Source organism: Gadus morhua, chromosome 22, assembly GCF_902167405.1.
Source record: "Gadus morhua chromosome 22, gadMor3.0, whole genome shotgun sequence".
NCBI lineage: Eukaryota > Metazoa > Chordata > Actinopteri > Gadiformes > Gadidae > Gadus > Gadus morhua.
Genome location: NC_044069.1, coordinates 19,856,874 through 19,879,483, shown reverse-complemented (window position 1 = coordinate 19,879,483; position 22,610 = coordinate 19,856,874). Strand labels below are relative to the sequence as shown.

At 43.2% G+C, this 22,610-nt stretch overlaps 1 protein-coding gene across 3 annotated transcripts in view; it reads right to left on the bottom strand.

Moving 5' to 3' along the window:
- trappc9 (trafficking protein particle complex subunit 9) overlaps positions 1 to 22,610 on the bottom strand; it is a 143,398-nt gene that overhangs the window by 101,666 nt on the left and 19,122 nt on the right. For all 3 annotated transcript variants that reach the window (XM_030346841.1, XM_030346843.1, XM_030346842.1), the window contains 4 exons: positions 14,889 to 14,974; positions 10,421 to 10,547; positions 8,885 to 9,017; positions 6,112 to 6,275 (listed from right to left, as the gene is read on the bottom strand). In XM_030346841.1, the coding sequence (XP_030202701.1) occupies positions 6,112 to 6,275; positions 8,885 to 9,017; positions 10,421 to 10,547; positions 14,889 to 14,974 (510 nt within the window). The remainder of the gene's footprint in view (positions 1 to 6,111; positions 6,276 to 8,884; positions 9,018 to 10,420; positions 10,548 to 14,888; positions 14,975 to 22,610) is intronic.

Below are 22,610 nucleotides of genomic sequence, written 5' to 3'. Positions count from 1 at the left end.
ACTGAAGGAGCCGGTCGTTCTGTACAGTCAACAGTCAGACACTGTGGGCTTCATTCGGTGCATGCTAATAAGCTTCAGAGACGCAGAAGCGGCATTATGTCTGTGGAGCAGAAAGGAGCACGTACCAATTTGTGCTAATTATCGGCCTCTCAAAGAGCTGCCATTTCAAAGTTGACTCATGTGCGGGGCGGCTGTCCCTGCAGTTACTGTGCTGAGCGGCCACAGGCCCAGCAGATGCACTGGTCTCCAAACAATGCGTTCACACTCGAGCAAGGCTAGGCTACCGTCCAATCGTCATTGATCTCTGGTACTGAGCAAAACATACAGCGACCTACGACTCTTAACGGGCGTAAAGTTATGTATGTCTTCTGTCTCTTATAGAGCTCTTTTCTTTAAAGTGGGGGAGCTGGGTAATGTAGTGTTCAGGGTGTTGGACTTCCAGCCGGGATGTACTGGGTTGTATCCCCCTTGTCCATCTTGAACGAGATGCCCAACTGCTACCTGCTCCCTGGTATTAACACCGTGTTTCTGAATTCACGGTAAGACGTTTTGGACGCTTTAGGTTGTGCTTAGCTGCGGCGAGACCATCCCCCTCTGGTTAGGAACACGGTTGGTCAGAGAGGACCGGTCTCTCCAACATCGGAAACTGTTGCATTGGTCCAACCAATAAAGTGTACCGGGGGGAGAATCACATTTATATTAATGCAACTAAAATGTGGTTCAAAATCAAACAATGAGTCAGGTTATCATAAACATTCAAACCAGCAGTGTTATTTGTACCTGGTAGTGAGCATTAACAATCCCATAAGCACCATTTCATTTGAAAAGGCCCTAGCCAACTAAAATATTTCATCAAAATCCGCATTCGGTGCAGAGGAGAGGGCCGGACTGTATGTTACAGATAAAATGCTCCCCATTGGTTGTAGAAGTCCAAGATAGCATCAGACAGCTTTAAAGAATGTCATAGCCAAGCGCTAACAGATTTGTACTAATATTGTCTAATACTGTGCTGTCATCACCGTACACGATTCTATTGTTTTGTGTGTAAAATTGTCACAGTCCCTGCCTTTACCACCTAAGCAACCTGTTGCAAATGTATTTCGCCAATGTTGTCTGGTACCCTGCTAGTGTGGCAACCAAACAATGTGCTAACTGACCTCCCCCTTACCTACAAGTACATTTACATCTGGGTCTTCCACTCGGTTGTTGCAATGACTCAGAGTTGAGTACCATTGACCAGTAGGCACGTTTATATGCATCAAGATTCTTATGGTGCTTTGCATTGACCATTGATGGTTAAACCTGGGTGTCTAAAGGTGGGACATGATGCTGATCAAATGACTAACATTTCCAGTAGACTGATATATAAAAGGAAAATTGCAAACGTATGGAATTATAAGTCTGATTTTTATTTGACAGATGCCATTTTCTACTTTTTTTGTTCATGTACACTTTTGGCATGGATCCTACTCACTGTTTAAAATAGTTGGAGGCCTGGAGACCTGAGACCCAGACTCAAGTTAACCAGTCGCAAAAACCACGAGTCTCAACAAGTGACACTTCACTTTCTCTCGGGAGAGCAAAAAAAAATGTTGTCCGATTCTAAGGGCTGTGATAAATGATAATTGTATGCATTGCTACTTTGTTGCAATATTAATCGTAAAAACAAAGCTATTTGTAAAAATATCCCTGCTATCTGCATTTCTACTAGCGTTGCCTAACCAGGTATAGATAACTGGGATGACAAGCTAAAGTAGAGGCTAGTGGCGACTAAGCCTGCTTTGCATTGCAAACATTAAAACAGCCAGCAAGAAAAAAATCCATCAAGGAATAGGAAATGCGGAGTTGACGTCAACTTGTGTTGAATGCTGTGGTTAACTGACTGAATGTCTAGAGGTTTCTACATTGCTCCTGTATCACAAGATAGGGCCAAAGGAAACGTAGGTTCACATTTACTTTAAGCATTGGATCCAACTGATACGGGGAGTGGCAAACTTCAACAATAGCTTTGATTGCGTTCCGTACATTAAGTATATCTAGTAGGCTGGTCGCTGCCATAATTACAGGAGCTGATCCGTTTTCTTCATGATTACATTTTGAGGCTCCCCGACTTTGACTCATTCTCAAATCCTTTTTTCACATGAAGCCCAAAGCATGGAGGAATGATTCGGGCCTCATATTTGTAGCGTGACAACCTAGAACAAGAACAATTTACAATAGAGCAAAACACATGTGGCGCAAATAACGCGCCCTTAAAGGACTTCAAACACAATATTTCCGTTCTTTATCTTTTTATGTTATTTTTATGTTCTTTTCACTTTCAATAAAACCATAAAGAGTGTCTATGAGGACGTATCAGATGTACTTTTTAGTAAATGTCCACTGTTTTATTTGAGCTGGATGATGATGAAAACAAACATTGCCCTAAAAGCATATCAATATAAGCAAACCATTACAGCTTCAATATCCCAAGTTTGAGAGGAAGTTTGGTGTAGTTCTTTGTTTTTAATTGTCAAAAATAAAAGCCCAAAGAAATTGGAGATGACAAGGGAGACAAACAATGCATCCCAGCAAGCCAATAACAAATCAGACAGTTGCTGCACAGGAGTGCTAGCTCGGTTTGTGACCGAGAGTCAACTAGTGTGTGAAAAACCTGCTAATAAAAGCAAGCTAGCTGCAAGGCTGTTTCTACATGTACTGTCAGTTCTCTCAGTGTCTGATGGTTTATGTTCCATATTTAGCTGGAATTTCCAATGGTTTATGACGGTCTTCTAATTTCTATATTTTTAGAGTTTCCCATCAAAGCGAGAAAAACAAACTCACAAACTAACATTTCAAAATCGAAGACGGGTGCAAACCTTTAATTGTCTTTTGAAATTAAGTGTTAAAACAACGCTCCTTTCGCTCTGTGCCATTGTTATATCATCCGTCACTAAAAAGCTCAAATAATCCAATATCCTCTCGTAACAAGGAATGTAAATCTACTGAACATGCAAGTCTCATCGTAAGCCACAAAACAACTTATTAACGTTAGTTGAAGTGGTTCACTATCTAGGCACAACCAAAAAAGGAGAAGCAGCAAATTAAACCACCTCCAGTGAAACAGACAGCCGCAAAGCCCCCCCCCCATGCACCACCGCATCCAGAAGAAAGCTGATGTGACATTAAATGGCCTTCAAAAGGTCTCGGGGCTCAGCAGTGGTACACAGTAATTGCCCGCCGGCGGCTCTTTCTTCGGGTGGTAATGAAGCGCTGTGTAAGAGCTCTCCTAGGGAAATGGCAGAGGATACTACATCTCCGTTTATTCCCGGCTACAGGTCTTCCGAGTCACGTGATTAATAACGCAGTTCCCATGCATCAGTCTCAAGTCCAACTGAAGAAAGAGAGAAGCATCGGCTCCGACGGCGGAGGTGTTCAGACGTTAGTGTCTAGGCGGCCCGCCTCTTATACCAAAGCCTCGCGGCCATCACCCCGCAGCCCTTCTATAACAAACCGTGGCGACCCGGGGGTGTGGATTACTGACGGTCTGCCTGTTGACGGATGGGGTGCACCTGCTTCGTTCATCTCATTAGCTCGGCAACAGTTGGTAGCGAACCTCGACGGACCTTTCCAAAAAGACACCAGACGCCACGACTAATGCATCGTCCTGACAACCGGGCCGATGTATAGTTAGAATTAAAGTAGGGAAACTAGACATTATATCATGGTTCTAAAGCAGGCGCCTTATCAACTGAAATAGAGATTAGGGTTTCTGCTCAGACCAGCTGCGATCAATGCCATACAATTCCCTACATCATACGGATAGTGGCGCGAAACAAATACACCACATGATTGTGTTACTTCTATACAGATTAATTAGCACGGGAACAACCTCCCATACTGTGCAGCATGATAAGCCCGCTAAGTTATGCGCCGGATGCTGCGTTTCCGTTTTGCTCTTGCTTTGAATGAATTAAAAACAAGTGAATTGCGATGTATCCCAGATAACACGACACGAGGCAAACTGCGACATCAAGGAGAAGAATGGTACTATCTGTGTAATGATCCCAACGCATGACACAAAATCAGTTGGAATGATTTATGGCGCAGGGACTAGAAATGTTCCAATACACAGCCACAATTATAGATGCATTACCATAACAGCAGTCTTCTTCCAACCTTACTCCTACTTACTTTAAGAACAACAACAAGGCGTCTGTTAGGAAATCCCTTTTGTACACAGGGGTTAGGGCTATTTTCGAAATATATTGCGGTAATCCTCTTCTTTGACCGGCAAAGCCTTCTGTGTCTATCCAATACTGGTTTGTATTTTGTTCCCACACCAATACAAGTACAATGATGGTTTAAATGTGAAATTTTATGCTTGACATTTGAACCTTTTTACTAATTAAAAACCTGTTCTGCCAGACATCCTTTTAAGCCGCTCAAGAAAACCTTAATTGCTCTCTGCAGCAGTTCTCAAAGGTGGTCTTTGTTGACCAGAAGTTCAGTTGCTAAACTTCGGGCAGACCCCAAGTGTTACATTAAATTGACAAAATTCCTAAATTTCGATAACTACACTTGGTTGATACTAGAAGTGGGCGTGGCAACATTCCCCATGGTCACCAGTAGGTGTTCATTGGTCAGTTCTTTAAGCATGCTCTTAAACCTGCATCATGAACATTTTCCCAATAGGAACCTCTAGTGGCTTGAGTTGTAGCTCCAGTTATAGCCACATCATTTCCAGACCACAGTGACTGTCGTCAGGAGATTTTCCCATGGTGGTTTGCGGGGGGGTAAAAGTGGACCAGAATAAAACGATTTATACAGAAGAATTCCCTGCTTGGATTGACTTGTGAATGGCTGCGTTTTATTCTTCAGAAACTTAACAGAGTAAAACACTCTGGAGTAAAAAAAAAAGTAGGAAAGTAACAATGAAAATGTAGCATTATGTACAGGATGATTGCTGTAGTATTGTTGAAGAACTAATTGACTAAATTAAGTTCATGCATCCCTGTATACAAAATGCTCATGCTCAAAAGTATTTATCTGTCAAATGTTACTTTGAAGGAAGCACAGATGGTTATTTGTTCATGCGCGTGCATGCAAAAGGTGAGGTGGGATCAGTATTGCACCTCCACTGTTACTTTCGCCGGAGGGGTGCACGTTTGATCGTAGAAGTCAACCAGTGAAACACACAGAGCGACTACGTGAACCAACTGGCGAATGGGAAAACACGCTGTCAGAGACATATTGCCTCGGCCAGGTGGGGGAAATGGGGCGTGGCAGATAGAGATGGAGAGAAAAAGACAGAGAGAGACCGAGAGACCGAGAGAGACTTTGACAGACAGACTGCAGAGATCTAAAGTGCCGAGCAGGTGTTGAACAAAGGGATTGGAAACAAGGCAGGGGGCCAAGGTCGCGTGCAGGTGAGGAAGCAGATGAAGAACAAACAATGGGCTCAGGAAACCCCTGTGACGCGGAGCAGGAAAGGGAGGAGAGGCGAGGGGGGGTGGGGGACTGTGGACAGCCCCAGCAGGGAGATGGAGAGGTCCACCAAAAACCGCCTTCGCCTCAAGCGCTTTACTTTGCACAGACACAACACGTCGTTTTGTGACAAATGGTTTAGCCAAAAGGACTCGATGTGCACTTAAAGCTGCAGTACGTAAGATACTGGAGGGATACAAAGAGAGGGGGAGCACGATTTGGAAAGTAATTCACTACTAAAAGGAAAAAGCTCCCTCCATCTCTGCCCTTGGTTTCCCCGCCATTGAGAAGCGTCGCACTTCAGCCCCCTGTGATGGAGCTATGATAACGCAGGAGTATGATTGACAGGCAAGATGGAACCTCAATGGAATCAGGAAAGAAAGGCCCTGATTGGTCAGAAACAAGCTGGGTGCAGACTAAAATGTTTACAGTCTCCAAAAGTGGAATGTGCAGTCAACCAGAACAGATATGCTCACTGAGCATTTCACTCATTAATAACCGATGGCTGGCTACGGCATTTCTTACAGATAGCACTATTCCCACCTACAGCATCTTCAACCGCAATGTCACTGCTCGTGCTCTGCCATGGATGAGGTAAAAGCCTGCGTGTCACACCCTAAAAGGGGGTCACATTGAGGCCTGTACCTTTGGTGTTGACCATCTTGGAGGTGAGCTCCAGGCTCTGGATGTCCTCGGTGCCGATGTTCTCCAGGGTGATGGTCAGCTGCTGGGTCTCTCCGTTGAACAGCTGCAGGGACACGCGGCTGGACAGCTCCTCCTTGGACAGCGGCGCCAGCACGTTCACCGACCTGGAGCGAGGTCAGTGTGGAGGTGGAGGATCACTGGCTGTGGGTCAGGAGGACAGCCATTCGTCTTGGCTTTCATTGACCAATCTGCTGCATGACTTGACAGCAGGACAACCGGCTTGTATATCTATGTTTGTTATCAATGTTTTTAGGCAGCATTTAAAATTATTTGCTTTGTTTTGAATTCTGGATTCATTTATACTAATATTCAGTATAAATTAGAAAAACGCAAGGGCTTTTCCTTTTTGGATGCTTCATTCATTTAATGTCTTGATGAGCTGAAGGCCAAATAATGGCTTTACATCCCAATCCAGTGTGATGGAGCGTAGATGTATCGCTTATTGACAGTGTAATGGACATCAACGTCACTCAATTGCGCCAACAATAACAAGAATGCTGGTGTGTAATGACCCCAATCATGGTCATACATCAGTGATTTTCAGTAATTATTTTTCGTATGAATCTGTGAGGTCTTGGATCATTAAAAGGTCTGGAGTGCTGTGAACGGGGCCGAAATAGGGTTCATATTCGTCTCGGGGCAAAAACAACAATTTCTCTTTCTGCCCGTTGGTATAGGACTAAAGTCTTTTTTGGCCATGAAAATTCAAGACTAGACTAGGTGCGATCACCTTGGTCCATTATAGACAGACCTTCATCACGATAACAACAGACTTACTCTTATAAATGACCAATAATAATTATTGTCAGGGCCTTGTTAAATTCAAAGGGTAGTTTGGAATTTTGGACATAGGGCCAGATTCCCAAGTTAGCCTTGATGTTCTTTATCATTGGAGACAGTTTTCAACACATTTCAGTCAGTCCTTCTAGTTGCAGAGTTCGCAATACTAGCCTGCTAATAAAACAGTCTTACCCACTCCACAGTACACCCGAGGTCAATCAATTATAACGCCGGACTATAGATGTAAATGTCTGTGTTGATAGAATAATGTTAGAAATAAAACTAACCTCGCATCGCATGAATCATCGCATTTTGAGGGACTATTTTCTCAGCAGCAGCGGAATTTAACCTAGGTATCAGTCCGCCGCTGCCGTAGCCTACTACCAGGAATATAACCTGCTGGGACACAACAAGTCCCTCAAAATGCTTGGTTTTATTTCTAACACTATTCTATCAACACAGACAATTACATCGACCGTCTGGCGTTATAGTTGATTTGCCTCGGGTGTACTGTGGAGTGGGTAAGACTGTTTTATTAGCAGGCTAGTATTGCCCGTTTCCGTGCGCTAGCCTAGCATGAGCAAACTCTGCAATTAGAAGGACCGAATGAAATGCGTTGAAAACTGTCTCCAATGATAAAGAACACAAAGGCTAACTTGGGAATCTGGCCCTATGACCAAAATTCCGAACTACCCCTTTAACATCGGATCAGCAGCATTACATCAAAAGTGTTTACCCATCTGAAGTGCACCTGAAGGATCGCTGTGCTTATCCCACCGAGAGACACAGACCCTTCCTGTAGCTCTCTAATCCCCCCCCCTCTAATCCCCATCATCATTGTTTATAGGCAGAATAAGACACAATAATTTGAGTTGTTCTCTCTGTGTGGCCATGAATGTTATTCTTGCCATTGCTATTTTTACAACTTGGTGCTCATGGGATTGGGGAAAAAGGAAATGAGAAAGCCTGCGTAAAAGGGTAGGTGTCCATAAAAAGGTCTTCTCACCAACACCATGTGATGGAGACACAAAGGTTTAGATCCGTGGCCAAGGTATTGAGGCGCATTAAGCGTGGCGGGCTTTGAGTGATTGTGATAGTTAGAGTACCTCGTTCACTATACACTTAAGCAGGCGGCATATTTCTTGCGGAAAATGTTGCTTGACAAGGGTTTCAAGAACATTACTTGATTGGGGAGAAAACAAACAAACACAAATTCAAAGCAGGTGTGGTTAATTGCGTTTATCTCCACAATCTGAACTCTGACCCCCCGTCTCCATGGATATTCCACTGTTCTCAGCGAATGGAGGGGTCAGTGACCAAACCGAAACTGCAGTGAGTATAAAACGTATACGCTGAGAAATGTGACGAGTTACGAAAAATTGTGAAAGACTGCTTTGTGATAAAGCACAATTTATCTTAATGAAAAAAAAAAGTGACAGGGATGTGTATATTAATACAAATGTTCTCCAATGTGTAGAGATATCCCCAAGTACTTGCTACTGAAGTTAAAAACTCCAGTAGCACGTTAGCACAAATATGCCCTGGAAAATATGAGCTATATTTAGCCACTAATGATTTATTTGTCTACTCAAATGCCATTAATGATTAGGGTTGCTTGTGTGATCGGATTATGACTCAGGGCGTACATTAAAGGGAAACCGTCACGGTCGGCCATTTTATAATATCAGCTTCATACGTGTTGAAAGAAGGCAACATCAAACATCATTTTAGTTTCTGGGAAGAAAAATCATAGAAAGTTTAACTTTTGATGTTATTGGTCCAGGAATTGCAACAGGCTAACCTTTCAAAACTTTTGATGTTCGCAGACCAAGATTTTTTTCACATGTTCATGTCAGAAAAGCATGACCATTTTCCTTTAACCTCCAGATCAGCATGAAAGTGGGAGAGGGGGACATGGGAGACATATTCTGACCGTGGGAGGGAGGTGGTGAGCTGGAGGCGAGGCAGCGAGGGCACCACCTCCACCAGACAGCCCCCGGTCTTCACGTTGGTCAGGCCCTCCAGGAGACAGTCGCTGTTCACCCCGAACACAGAGGTGTGGTAACCTGGGGGGGGGAGCAAAGTCACCTCAATACGTCTCCAAACTCTCCTCCGTAAGGATCCGCAACAAAGTCACCTCAACGGTGTACAAAAAAGATATACACATTTGGTTCAAGTATTAAGTAGCTAATCAATTATAAGCAAATATCCATGTTTTCTCATTCACAAAGATCTTGTTAAACAGTGACCAAAGAATGAATGAAAAAACCTGTGCTTTGTTGTTCTTGGTTTGCCAGCAGTATAGCCTGCGTTTCAAAATTAGAAATCATCTGAATTCCCTTTTCTCTCTGATCTAAACAAATATCTGGCTCAACATTGTAGAATAGGACAACAGGTTGCAAAATAACTAAAAAGATTGTTTAACAAGCAATATTGAAATCAGTGTTTGAATAGGAGTGAATGTGCATCCTGCAATTTTTTGATTTTGTCAGATTTGGCAATGAAAATAGTCTTTCCAAGAAAGGAAAACACCCACTTCTCCCTATAGGATTGCATCAAAATGGCCCCAAGGAGGCAAGCTGTTTAATATTTTCCCTACAGTGGCCAAGTTCACAAATCTTGTTGTATATACCAATTGTTGCTGGTAGGGAGTTGGACCACATTTAAGCGCGATAACTAGCTAACGTTTCCTTAAAAGGTATAGAACATTATGTAACTTTGTCAGCTAGGGGATTTTCAATCAGCACAATTACAAAATGCTTAGTTTGACGACATCGTAAAGTTGTTATACCGTTACCGTACGCATTAGCTTGGTGGCTGGCATGAGCCACTTGTCATCGTCGCAAATCCTAGATACTACTAAGCTAGATCAATATTGAAGTTTCACATCGATAAATTAGGTCTCTACTGGATTGCTATTTTCAATGGGAAATGAGATATGCCACTGACAGGCATACAAATTAAACACACGCCGTTACCTTGAATAAAACTACTGATTTGGGTATTTAACATTTCTGGAAACATTTTGGACAGGTTAAGTGTACACAAATCAACAAATTATATATAACATAGGTGTAGTCATTATGAGATATTCAATACAGAAATGTAAAATAGTATACATTTAAGTTGTCTTTTATATAATATGTTTTATTAATTAAGTATTATTGTAATATTTTATGCCAACATATAGTTTGATGCCAAGATATAAAATGTGGAATAAGTCCGTCAGCAAATAGACTTAGACTCCCACAGAGGCGTCATCATATTTGGGTGTCACTCATAACAACTCCTATGGCTCTGTCCCTTTAATCTAACAGGGCAGGGGTACAAGACTCATCTTCACTACCCCATTGTACTACCCACGCCCTTCTGCATAAGAGAAGTGGGCCCAAATAAGTGTTATGGGCGACACCAGTGTAAGTCCTGAGAGGATGGGCGTCAGCGACGGTCGGTCAGTCACGCTGCTTACCATTGACAGTAATGTTGCCCGAGGTGCGTGGGACACCGACCAGGGTCACTGGGTAGAGGCCAGACTCTGCAGGCAGGGAGAGGGCAGCTGGCAGGGACTCAAACTCCACCCCGGACGTCAGCAGACCCTGGTTCACAGATAGATAGATAGATAGATATATACTTTATTAATCCCGAGGGAAATTCAAGTATCCAGTAGCAGCATAAAACATACATAAGAACAGTGCAGATGGATGTGCAAAAATACAGACATAAATAAATATAAATAAATTAAATGTCCATTGGTACAGTCGGAGGGATTGAGAGATGCATACAATCAATGATCAATCCTTCAATTAAATCAACATCCAGTCTGTTTAATATACAGTAAATGGCAGTAATTGCACCATGAAATTCAAGGGCCAACCCTGTGTACTTCAATGTGTACGCCCCCACCCAGGCTACAGCGAAACCCTTTAAAATCGATTTTTAACCAAAGTCAGGCATTTAAACTATTAATTTGTCGACCTTGGGAGACAGTGAACGAATAAATTCCATCTTAGGAATCTTGGGAAGCGACGAATAACTACAAAGGCGATCATGAGGGGCTGCACGAGGATGTTTGTATTTACGGAATGAGAGAAATACCCAAGGAGCATTTCCTATCAAAATTGATAAAAAAAAAATTCAATAACGCTTACAATCTACCAGCCTTTGACTGAATCGCATTACAAAGTGAGAAGAGGCCAACAGTTTCAAAATGAGGAGCAGTTGGGATTAGAACCTTGTCAGCATGAACAGAGAGCTGGCACAACTTCAGTTAGAGCTAGGGTAGGCAATGTGGAGAACGCAACAAGAGGCAGACTCACAAGTCTCTAAATACATCGCTCAACTAAAGACTGAGGACAATCCTTCAGGTTTCGGTGCTCAAGCTGGATTTGACAGTTAGAATGTTTCAAAAAGATATGCCTTAAGTCTTTAGGGCAGCCCATTATATCGGGGAGTTGATTTTCAGAATGAAAATCCATTTTCAATGTTTTGAAAAGCTCTCGTGGTGCTACAAAGTGATTTGCTGCGTCTCCAGTTCGGAGGAGAGATCCCGGGAAGAGTGTCACCCTCTGTAAGGAGTCATTTCCTGAATAATGGATTCATGTCGGGATTGTAAGAGAATTTCAACAAACGAAGAAGATGCTTCCTAAAATAGATGGCTTATCCTTGCTATAAAATTGAATTGATAGAATACAACTAAGTCTTTAATCATATTCTATTCTATCTGAAACCTTCAAGCAAAAGCATTGTCCTAGAAATGGAAATGTGCAAGCAAGGGCAGATGTTGTCCCGTACTATCAACTAGTCCTCATTACAATTAATCATGACACCAAGAAAACTAAATATTTCACCAAGAACACTAAATAAGACCTGTCACCGATGTTGGCACCGTCAGCGAGATGTATCTTTTAGACTGAGGTCCTTTATCAGAGGCCTGGTCCACACAGTGAGGGGAGGGACAGATGAAAATGTGCCACAGAAAGGAGATGGAACATGAGCCATGGTTAAACACACACACCCGTCTTCCCCCTGATCTGAATACTGAGATCCACACAGCAGATTATCATACTCCTTTCCATTAGATGGGGATAACATGATTTGCGACTGTGTGTGTGTGTGTGTGTGTGTGTGTGTGTGTGTGTGTGTGTGTGTGTGTGTGTGTGTGTGTGTGTGTGTGTGTTATTGTTAACTGGCACATGGCTGCCTATCTCTAATCACTGAGTGTATGATTCATCCTTTGGTTCCAATTTGAACTACGTTCCTGTATTTAATGTCACCTTCCGACAAACACCTCAAAATGAATTAGATATGCAAACCGTTTTATATCAAATTCAAAGCTTTTTTCAATCATAGGTAATAATGTGCTTTTATTCTCTGTATCCATTCCCGTCAGAGGTTGTCCCTCAAAAATTTCATCTTGAAAGATTAAATAAATGTAATGTTTTCAGAATGAAATGCAAAAGTCCATCTGATGATGGGCTTTGAGAGAGTGAGCGAGAGAGAGGTCCCCTGGTGTCCAAGGTGTGAGGGACAATGCCCTTGAGTTTGGTTTTCTATTGTCTATTATCCATAAGATAACATTCAAACTCATTCAAACAACTTAAAAAATGCCGATTGGACATAGTTTGTCTGAGTAATGAAGTTGTTTGAGCATAATAAATTAAAGTTGCTTCTTTGCATACAATGCAGTTGCACTTTGCCATTAGTCAGGGACCATGCATATTGTTTTACGATACTATTGTTTTGTTTGCATCAGCGTTTTTCCCAACACAAAATAAAACTCACAAATACCATTGAGCTCAGTGTGTGTGTGTGTGCAAGTGTGCATGGGCAATGTAAGCTTGCATGTTCACATATTTGTGTGTGTGCGTGCATGCGTGTGTGAATGTGTGTATGTGTGTGTGTGCGTGTGGCAGGGCGGGTAGCATGACCATCAGCATTTTGCGGTCCGAGAGCGTGGAAACCATTACAGCGGGAGCCTAGCACTGACAGGCTGCTAATGTGACGCCTCCCGTTACGCAGAACAGCCCAAGCTGAAGATGGCTCGGAAACGTGAAAATTCTTGTCACTTCATGAGCGTATTTATAAACAAGGAAGCAGGAGGTGGATGGGGATTAACGTGCGACGACCGGCGTCCACGTTTACTTCAAAGAGTAGCTGGATGGGTTTCAGTGAGTGTGATTTTACAGTGTGTGTGGGTGCGAAGAGGAGGAAGAAGACAAATATGGGATGAGCAGTGACAGAATATTAATGGAGTGCAGCAGAGAGTTAAGGCCCAGCTATACGCAAAACTAAATCGAAAGACGTTGCACCCTGTCGAAATAGTCATGTATAGCCTATGCAAATATGCCGATTTAAGTATATCATGGCATTCGGTGTTAGGCTTCTTCTGCTAAGCACATGACATGATTGAGGACTCACTGCCGCTTCCTACAGGGCTGCGTTCACCGAGAATGGGGTTCTCAAACGTACTCATGGAAAAAAAAAAATTCAAAGTCATAGCATTAGCCAACTAGCACAGCAGTGTGCTAGTTGTTCCCCATTACAAGTTCACCATTACAACGTCTTTTAGGATTATTCCATCAAGACCGTCTGGATATTCTTGAGTTTTCAAAAACAAAAAAGCACCTTGAAGAGCTGCGTCTTTGCTTTTGAAGATATTTTCTTCTTTTAGCCATTTGGCTGTGGAGTTCATTCTTTCTCCAGAGCTGATCACTGGGTTTTTTTTTACATACAAAGATCGTATCACTGCATCTTGTTTTGGTATCCAAGTCAATGTGGTGGATTTTAGATCTAACCACATTGCTTTACGATTCGGCATAAAAACTCCACGATTGCACAGAGATAACTTGATGAACGCATATGATTTGCGACTTTCAAGCAATTCTACAGCCGGAGAGTTTTAATGACCCTGATTCATATTCGGTCTCTAAATTAAAAGGAAATTAAGAGTATAGAGGCCTGGTTTTCACCGTCCTGCCTTGGAAGACAACGATCTCCCGCACGTCTCCCGAATTAGTAGAATATCCGTATGATGGATTGTTATTTTAATCTTTCGCCTGTATCTGAGTGGCCGGCTATCTGTCGTAGTTGGATATGAAGTGAGTTTCAAATCCTAAAGCAAAGCGTTGAGATGGCTGATGGTTAGATGAAGTCCCTAATACAATCATAACTCAGTGCGATGAGACACCTGCATGCTGTGATTGGTCGTCCGTCAGGCGGTCCTCCATCAGGTGTGAATGCTGCCAGCGCTCACTTCACACTCAAGCAGAGACGCGTGAACACAGCGGAGGAACATAAAGAATACTTTATGTCGGATGGATTTAGGTGGAGACATATATATTTTGTCATTTAAAAAAAGAAAACTTCTGCTTCTTAATTTGTGATTCACACCCTTACAAATGCACCGGGACGCAGGAAATTAAGTCTCTCACCTACCTCCATGCACAAGAAGGAAAAGAAAAACGTGTACAAAATAAAAGAGAGAGGCACTGCAGCACAATGTGTGAAACCATAAACAGTAATGACACTGCAGGGGGGATGGCGAGGTGGGTGGGGGTGATGTTTCCCGACCCATGCAATCACGACTGTATTAAAGTGTCAACAAAAAAGCTTTTAAAGAAGGGGGTCCTCAGATTAGGCTATCAAAGATAACCACCACACATTATCATTGGTGTCCTGCTGCAGAGCCTGGTGAAGTGGCGGAGAAAGGGAAGGTTTATGTTACCAAGGAGCCACTCCTCCGGCCGTCTGTAGTAAAGCTGTCTGGCGCTAACAGCCTGTACTTGATGGCCGCTGAAATCACTGCCTTGCAGATACATTAAGTAGGTAACAGCCCATTTGTAGCCTTGTCAAGGGGGTTCTTACGGAGATGGCCACGGGACTGGCTGGATTCTCCATTGCTGGCTTTATTATTTTGTTTTGTGGGGGGCTTTACTAACCATGTTCTCCACGCGCAGCTCGAACGGCATGGGGTTGTAGACCATGAGCTGCACCTCACACACGTCCCCCTGCACCCACTGGAAGTCTGCAGGAGAGGAACACAGACAGCAGGGTAGATAGGGCTTACAAAGTGACCAGCAGATCCCACTTAACGATACTGTTGGACCCGATGATGTCATATTATCGCAACAAGAAAACTGGTTGATTCTTCTGGAATTGATTGTGAATAAGGACAGTAATCTTTATAGTCCGTAAATTGTGATATTTGTTTTGAGTCGATTCTAACAGATCAAGGTTAATCATAAATAAATACAGGTTTCTTAAATCACATCACAGTTAATCACAATAAAGACAGGTAGGTCCAAACATTTTTGTTTGGACACGTTTGTTACAATAAATACAATAATAACTGCACAGTAGAGACAACCACAATAGGCATGGTTCAGGTGGGAATTTAGCATCTGGTATGGCGTTCTTTGTTGCCTGAGCAGCTCCAGAGCACCTTCCCGAAGGCAGTTTAAGGAAATCTTTAGAAAGGGGATAAACAGGGTCAGAAACACCAGCACTGTATATATACACTCCTTATTGCAGACTATTTTTGTTCTTGCCTATACCCTGCACACAATAAAACTTGGAACACTTTCAACAAGGTGTCTGTCTTGTTGAAGGTACAGACCCGGAAATGTTCTCGCTCGTATCGTGTGTGGATCCAATTTCCTGATTAAATGCAAGCGCTGCATTGATTTTCTTTTTATGTATTCTGTTTTGGCTGTAAAACTTAAAAGTGCAGGTTCCTAAATATTGAAGCTCCGCTACTGCTTCAACATGCTGATCATTAATCAAAACAGATGGAGATTTATTACTGGTATGGCGAGTCTCCCACAAACCAGCTCCTCAGTTGTACTTTGGTAAGTAAAAAGGACGCTGTCTCCCATCACCTACTAAGCTCACCAATATAGCAGACGTATTCAGACTGAAGTACTTGGTTCCTCGTCTGCATAATACCGATTCGCAGCATGTCATCAGCATATGTATGCAACTGTCCGGTTGAGTCCATCATTTGAATTTCATCAGTGTATATGGAAAAAAAACAGGTGAGGGCCCAATGCCTTCAAGTGCTGCTGCATTTTAGCTGTAGATCTTTACCAATCGTATTTATCAATGTCAACGTCGTGTCTCCAGTACCTAGGCCCTTCCTGTATGCAAATAGAGGTGTGACAAACCGTTCACTGGCCTTTCATACTTGAAATCTCCAAACATCAGGTCCCAAGATGATAAGAAGTTCCCCTTCCACACATACAACACAAGCCGCAACATACGTGTTCACACATACTAGAGATACTCTGTAAACTTTGGGCGAGGGGTTGGTATTAAAAAACAGTGCTTGCATTTCCCCCACCTTAACATTTCATAACACTGCACACAGAAATGGCATTTTAATGATAATAGCAGAGCAAGACATAAATGAACCGTAGAACCAAACCATTATAGTCAGCTCAAGAAGACAAGTCCTCTGGATTTAATTTGCGCTCTGCAAACACATACATGTCCTTAAGAAGAACAAACGCCAATGTGGATTACTCCGGGCCAGGGTGACAGAAAAATAAAGTGAAATAATCCTCATTTGAATGGGAAGGTGCTGTGGTGGCTTATGGTGTTGGGTGATGTAACAGCCGTCGCTTCACAGAGTGAGATTAACTGAGCCGCCGGTGAAACAAAACGGTTCTGGGGGTTCGTGCTATGAAGCAGTCGGCTCGGAATTGCATTGTGGTTAATTCACTCCGACAGGTTGTTACGCTCGTGTCTTATGGCAATACTGTTGTCCAAGGCCTCAATAATTGGCGGTGCTGCGGGGGCGCTGATGGAGGGGAGCTGTGGATGTAAATTATGTAATTAAAAAGAAGAAGGACGCAAGTGACAAATCGGAGATATCTGAAGAAAAGCGAAGGAAAAAGGCACAAAAAACACCAAAACAGCTCCAGGTCTGATGGCGTGCCCCGGGTTCTCTTGCAGGGTGCCAATTAACAAGTGGAATGTTCCTCTGATGCCGGAACAGAAAAAAAAGACCTAATCTTTTGAGTCACGCTCCCCACACACACACACCCACACACACACACACACACACACACACACACTATCTTAGTGAGGCTTCAGATACACTGAAGAAACGTGAGGAAGAACTTTTTATACACTTGCCGGGGGAAAAACACTGAATAAACCACTAGACAAACACACAAACAAACAAACCTCACACGTCTCTAAACAGCTGCATGGTTAGCTAAACGCATGCTCCCGGTTAGCTTCCACTTTTCAGAAAAGGATAATTATTGTTCTGATGAAAGCTGTGATGATGCAAAAATGCAAAGGGCTGAGGCCATTGGTGGGGGAAAAATGTGGGAAATGTCGCAAACTGAATAATGCATAAATCGGTTTGCTATGTGACCTCAAGCCCCCCTGCCACCCAAACACACGCACAAGTGCATTCACACCAACACAAAGCTTGACTCCTGGGCTGATTCATTAGCACATCTCATTAGGGGACTCGCACGAGAACGTCTCAGAGTTGTACATGACATAATAACCAACAAGGACAAAGGAATAACCCAACTAAAGGAATAACCCAACTAAAATTACAAACTAGCAAGGTGGCCGATGGTTGTTCTTTCCTAATCACAACCTCGTCTGTCACGTGCGAGTGTGCATGTGTGTGTGTGTGGGTGCGTACTTCCAAACCTTACTGCTGATATGAACACCTCTCACAACAATATGTCATGGTCTGTCACACTTTGATAGATGGACACGAGTAAGCAGGAGACGAAGCAAAGCCCTTTCTTGAGGTTGGCTTGTCCTTTAAGCTCTGTATACCTTGCTAAACATATGCTTCGATGTTAGACTATACTGCAGTCTGGCTGTACTGCTCACTGAATCAGAAAGGATGTCCAGGTGGGAAACCAACCTTTACTCACACACAGCAGCCTCCCCATGGTAAGAGTCTTAGGTCTATACGCAAGATAGCCGCACAAGGAACGCACCTGGAAATGTGCAATTACTGTGCTCTTAATTTGATTTGGCTCGATGAAACACTGTGGACCACCATGTGTCCCGTTAGGAGGCCTTTGAATAACAGCTGGGTATCTGTCAAGTTGTTGTATAATTCCCCCCCCTCCCCGTTTCCTTTGCACGTGTTCCTGAACACCAGCCTCTGCCCTGCGAGACTTTGATAAAGCCAGCCCTCTGCCGGTTAAAAGAAAAGAAACATTCTTACGAGCGCACAGCAGCCCATAAAAGCCCTACTCCCCTCCTTCCGCAGCTAACGATAGCATGGTTTACATGGAGGGCTGCCAGAATGAGTGTAAACCCTGCAGATGGGTGCGGTGACCCAACCGGCACTGAACGCCAGGAGCTAAAAGAAAACAATTAACTGTCTGGAGTTTGGGAAAGATCCACAGACGACTGGGTTCATCCGGAACAAATGAGAAAGAAAGGGAAAGTTATTTTTTTCTTGCTGCTACGAGTGGTTCCCCTATCGAGCGGATGGATATCGAGGATCGAAGGTGGAGATATTAAATGAAAGCTCAATATCCAAGCTCCATTGACCACCCAATGAAACGGGCAGCGAGCTGCGCATCGTCCATTTGGTTTAGATGTCTCTTTACAACTTGCAGCCAGCGAATCCTGTTGCCTACCTGCACACTGCAGAGTAGTCGCTTTTTATGTTATAGGATATATACTGCTCAGCATATATACTGAACCCATAAGTAACGTCAATATCCGAGCAAGTCTGCATTTTCCTGCTACTAATATTGCAGGCACAATGTATCATCATCTCACAGAACATAAAGTAAGACCCAACGTTTTCAGAGCCGCTGGTCTAATGTGATAGGCTAGCACAATTTGGAAAGATCTAAAATACAGCTTTCCGACCCACAGCTCGGAAGTTTCCCCCGAATGGATGTGTGCCGCCGTCTGCGTCCAGGGCTCCTCGGGACCGGGCCGTTTGCCAAGGTGCCCCTCTGAATCAGGACAGAACAATAAGGAACCGTCCCTTTGCAGTTAGCACTAGTTTGCTCTTTGATCACCCGAAACCTCAAATATTCTGTTGACGCACTCATACCTCCAACTATTCTGTTTGAAAAAGAATATCTCCTCACAACAGATGGCGTGCGGGAGTCGGGGTGTCACGACGCCATGCCGACATGGTTATGTTTCTAGTATGGAATGATCAAGTACAAATATTTCCTTTGGATTACTAGCTGCCTAACGCTATTGGCTTTACAATACAACAGCTTGAATTTGGATATTTGATTTAAAAAGAGCCTCTTCCCAAATTGGAAGAAAATGCAATGGACTAAAATTAACAACAGGACTGGGCGTTGAGCCTCAAATGCTGGGATTGCAACGAAGGAGGAAAAGAGAAACAGTTAAAGTGACAGAAATGTCTAGGCGGAACCCAAGCCCCCGGTCCACAGAGCAGGTGTCAAGGGCGAGGTACCGAGCTGTGCATGGGCTCACCGCAGCCAGGACTATTAATCTCAATGTCTTGATCAAACCTGGCCTTTGCTTTTTCCTCACACAGTCTCAGAGCAATTGCACAGAAAAAACAATCTCCCAAAACAGGTGGCTCCAGCATTAACATGAGTCATAGAGTATGACTGACAAAAAAGAACAGGTAAATAAATGTACAAGGGCACAAGACGCAAAATCACACACACACACACACACACACACACACACACACACACACACACACACACACACACACACACACACACACACACACACACACACACACACACACACACACACACACACACACAGGCCAAGAAAAGTAGCTTGGATTGTCCCATCAGCAAAAAACCTACAGTGAAGCGAGTGATTTCTGCTCTGCCATAATACACCTGCACTTTGAGGGTGGAACTGTTATTTCGGCTCTGCTGTAAGATCAAGATCGGCAGTCTAAGACTCAGACACAGTGCACATATCACTGATTGCAGGGCATGGTGGCTAACTACCGGCTAGAATTTATTATCATTTAAGGGGATTTGTTTTCTACTCAGGGGAGGAAAGTTGAAAACGGAACCCCCACTTTTGACTCGTGGCCTCAGGCTATAACACAGTGTGAAATCAACCCACGCATTGTTAAGCCAGTCTAATGAAATAAAAAAAAAAAACTGAAAAAGGTAGTTGAACTTCTTTGCAACAAATATTAATAATCTCCATTCTATGTAAGTCTGAACAGAGGATGTAGAACAAAACACTACCTGACGTTCATGAATAAGGAGGAAATGTGATAATGATTTTAAAGTGACGGACAACAGAAATCTGTCATTTTAATCGTATTATTTTATTTAATGTTAGCAAGTTGTGCATAAAAGGTGCAGTACATCAGGTTTAGTGGCATCTAGGGGTGTGAGGCTGAAACCAACTGAATCGTCAAGGCATGTCCGTCAATATGAGGAATGCACCCGAATGTGTGCAGCAGTTGGCACCACAGCACGACCAAAGACGAGCGTGACTGAGCAATCAATGAAGTCATCATACGCTGCTGGTGTTACGAGCCGTTTACATAAGATACAATTATATTCATATTACCTATATTTATGCTACCATATTTATTCATGTTGAATATTTGCATAGTTTCTCAAAAAAATTGCCCAATAAAAAAAAACTACTTTTCACGTTCATACTATTTCCGATGCCTCACTCTTTCTTGTAATACAAGGTTAAAGTTCATATTTTCATATTTTAGTTGGGTATGGGATTTGCGAAAGGCCAGCAGATTTTGAAAACACACAACTCAAATGGTCCTACCCCCTCTCCTTCAACGCTGACTCTGACTCCACCCATTCCAAGTACATGGACGCGCAATCATGCACGAGCGAACACAGATGCGCGAGAGCGAGTCATTTGCTAGTTAGCTAGCTCCAGTAGCTACCGCAGGATAACAACAAACAGAAGCTTGCACTGGGTCACGAGGTTTGAGTACGTGCACGAAGGGGTCGCGCGCGCGGGGCGCGGGGGAGGGGGACTGCAGTACGACCGTTTGATTGACGTACTTACTGTCCAATGCAACTCGGTGGCTCTGGAAATCATTGGCTGGAGTTTTTCGAGCCCTGCCCCTTCCACAGATGATTGACTTGTTTAATTTTCATGTCAGTACTTCTAACTCAGTGGCTGTAAGTGGGTTATGATAAGGATTTCAAGTAATTTTGCAAAAATGGCCAAAAAAGCGAATTCCATACCCAACCTTTAATAAAACTAATGTATTTAACTAAGAAGGGCTACTAACATATGATTCAGATTTTTTTCTCATATACCATGAAATAATATCGATACCGTCCGGACAGTGGGAAATACTGTGATATGAATTTTATTTAATACCTCCCACCCCTAACCATGAGCCATCTGCCATGTCTCTGTCTGTATTTTTGGATGATTCTAAATGACTTGGTGAAACACCGTACATTTCACACGTCATAGAGACGAAGACCTGAATCGGGATGGGCTGTGTGTGGTTTCCTGGATGAAGAAAGGCATGTGCTTTGAAACAAATCTGCAGAGATGATCAAAGGCCCCGAGATGAAGGCCCTGATGCCTCTGACTCAGCATGGCAACGTGTCCTCTGCTGACACCGCCCATCAGACACAACCGCAGCCTTTCACCCTACTCTAGTTGCTACTGAAATATGAAGCTGGAACCATGTCAGCCCGAGTTCAGAAGCCTATAAAACTTTCAAATGTACCCGTGTGGGCCAGGCACCAAACAAATAGTATTCTCTCATATGCTGAGGACCTCCAGTGTGTCGGGCGTAGGGATGGACCCAAACCGTTCAATTCTCACGGTACATTTCTGAGCAGTAAGACACCCAGTGCGGCACCCAGTGAAACCCGCATTACATCGAAGCTCTGCTGTAACCAGGTCAGACTCGGACCAAGAGTGTCAGAAAGCTACTGACGAACTCCACATACCGCCTACGTGATATTTTGAAGCATTATTCCAATTAAACATGGGTTTTAACCATATTCCAGAAATGACCTGCACCTTTTCAAATATTTAGGGAGGTATTTTTCTTTTGTCACCAACTGGAACGTCAGCATCCCTCTGCCCACTTGTCACGAGACTAAGGGGCTATTATTTCTGCACACACACACACACACACACACACACACACACACACACACACACACACACACACACACACACACACACACACACACACACACACACACACACACACACACACACACTTCTGCTTGAGGTCCTGTGAGTATACAAGAGGAAGCAGGTGCATGACGAGGCCCACAGACATGATTCACACAGACAGACACACACCCCCTTCCAGTGTACATGATGAATCCAAAAGTAATGGAGAGTGAAGCGAACACTCCTCTACTCTAGTGATTACGATTTATGGAAGAGACCTTCGATTGAATTGGATGATGAGGAAGGTTTGAGGCATGCATTAGATTAACGCCTGAGCCCCCTGGTTCCTGGTAATGGTTACGAGATTCACCTGAGGAAATACAACTAATTGGACTTTTTTGTTCCCAACTAGTTTACTTTCAAATGAATCAATAAAAAAAACAAAAATAATGAAAAAAGCTTCCTCTCAATTAAAACAAACAAATAGAAAAATCTAAAAGAATCCAGATACATTTTATTCTGTAGCAAACAACTGTTAATCAGGGATTTAAACTATCAATCGATTTGCCTCAATGTGG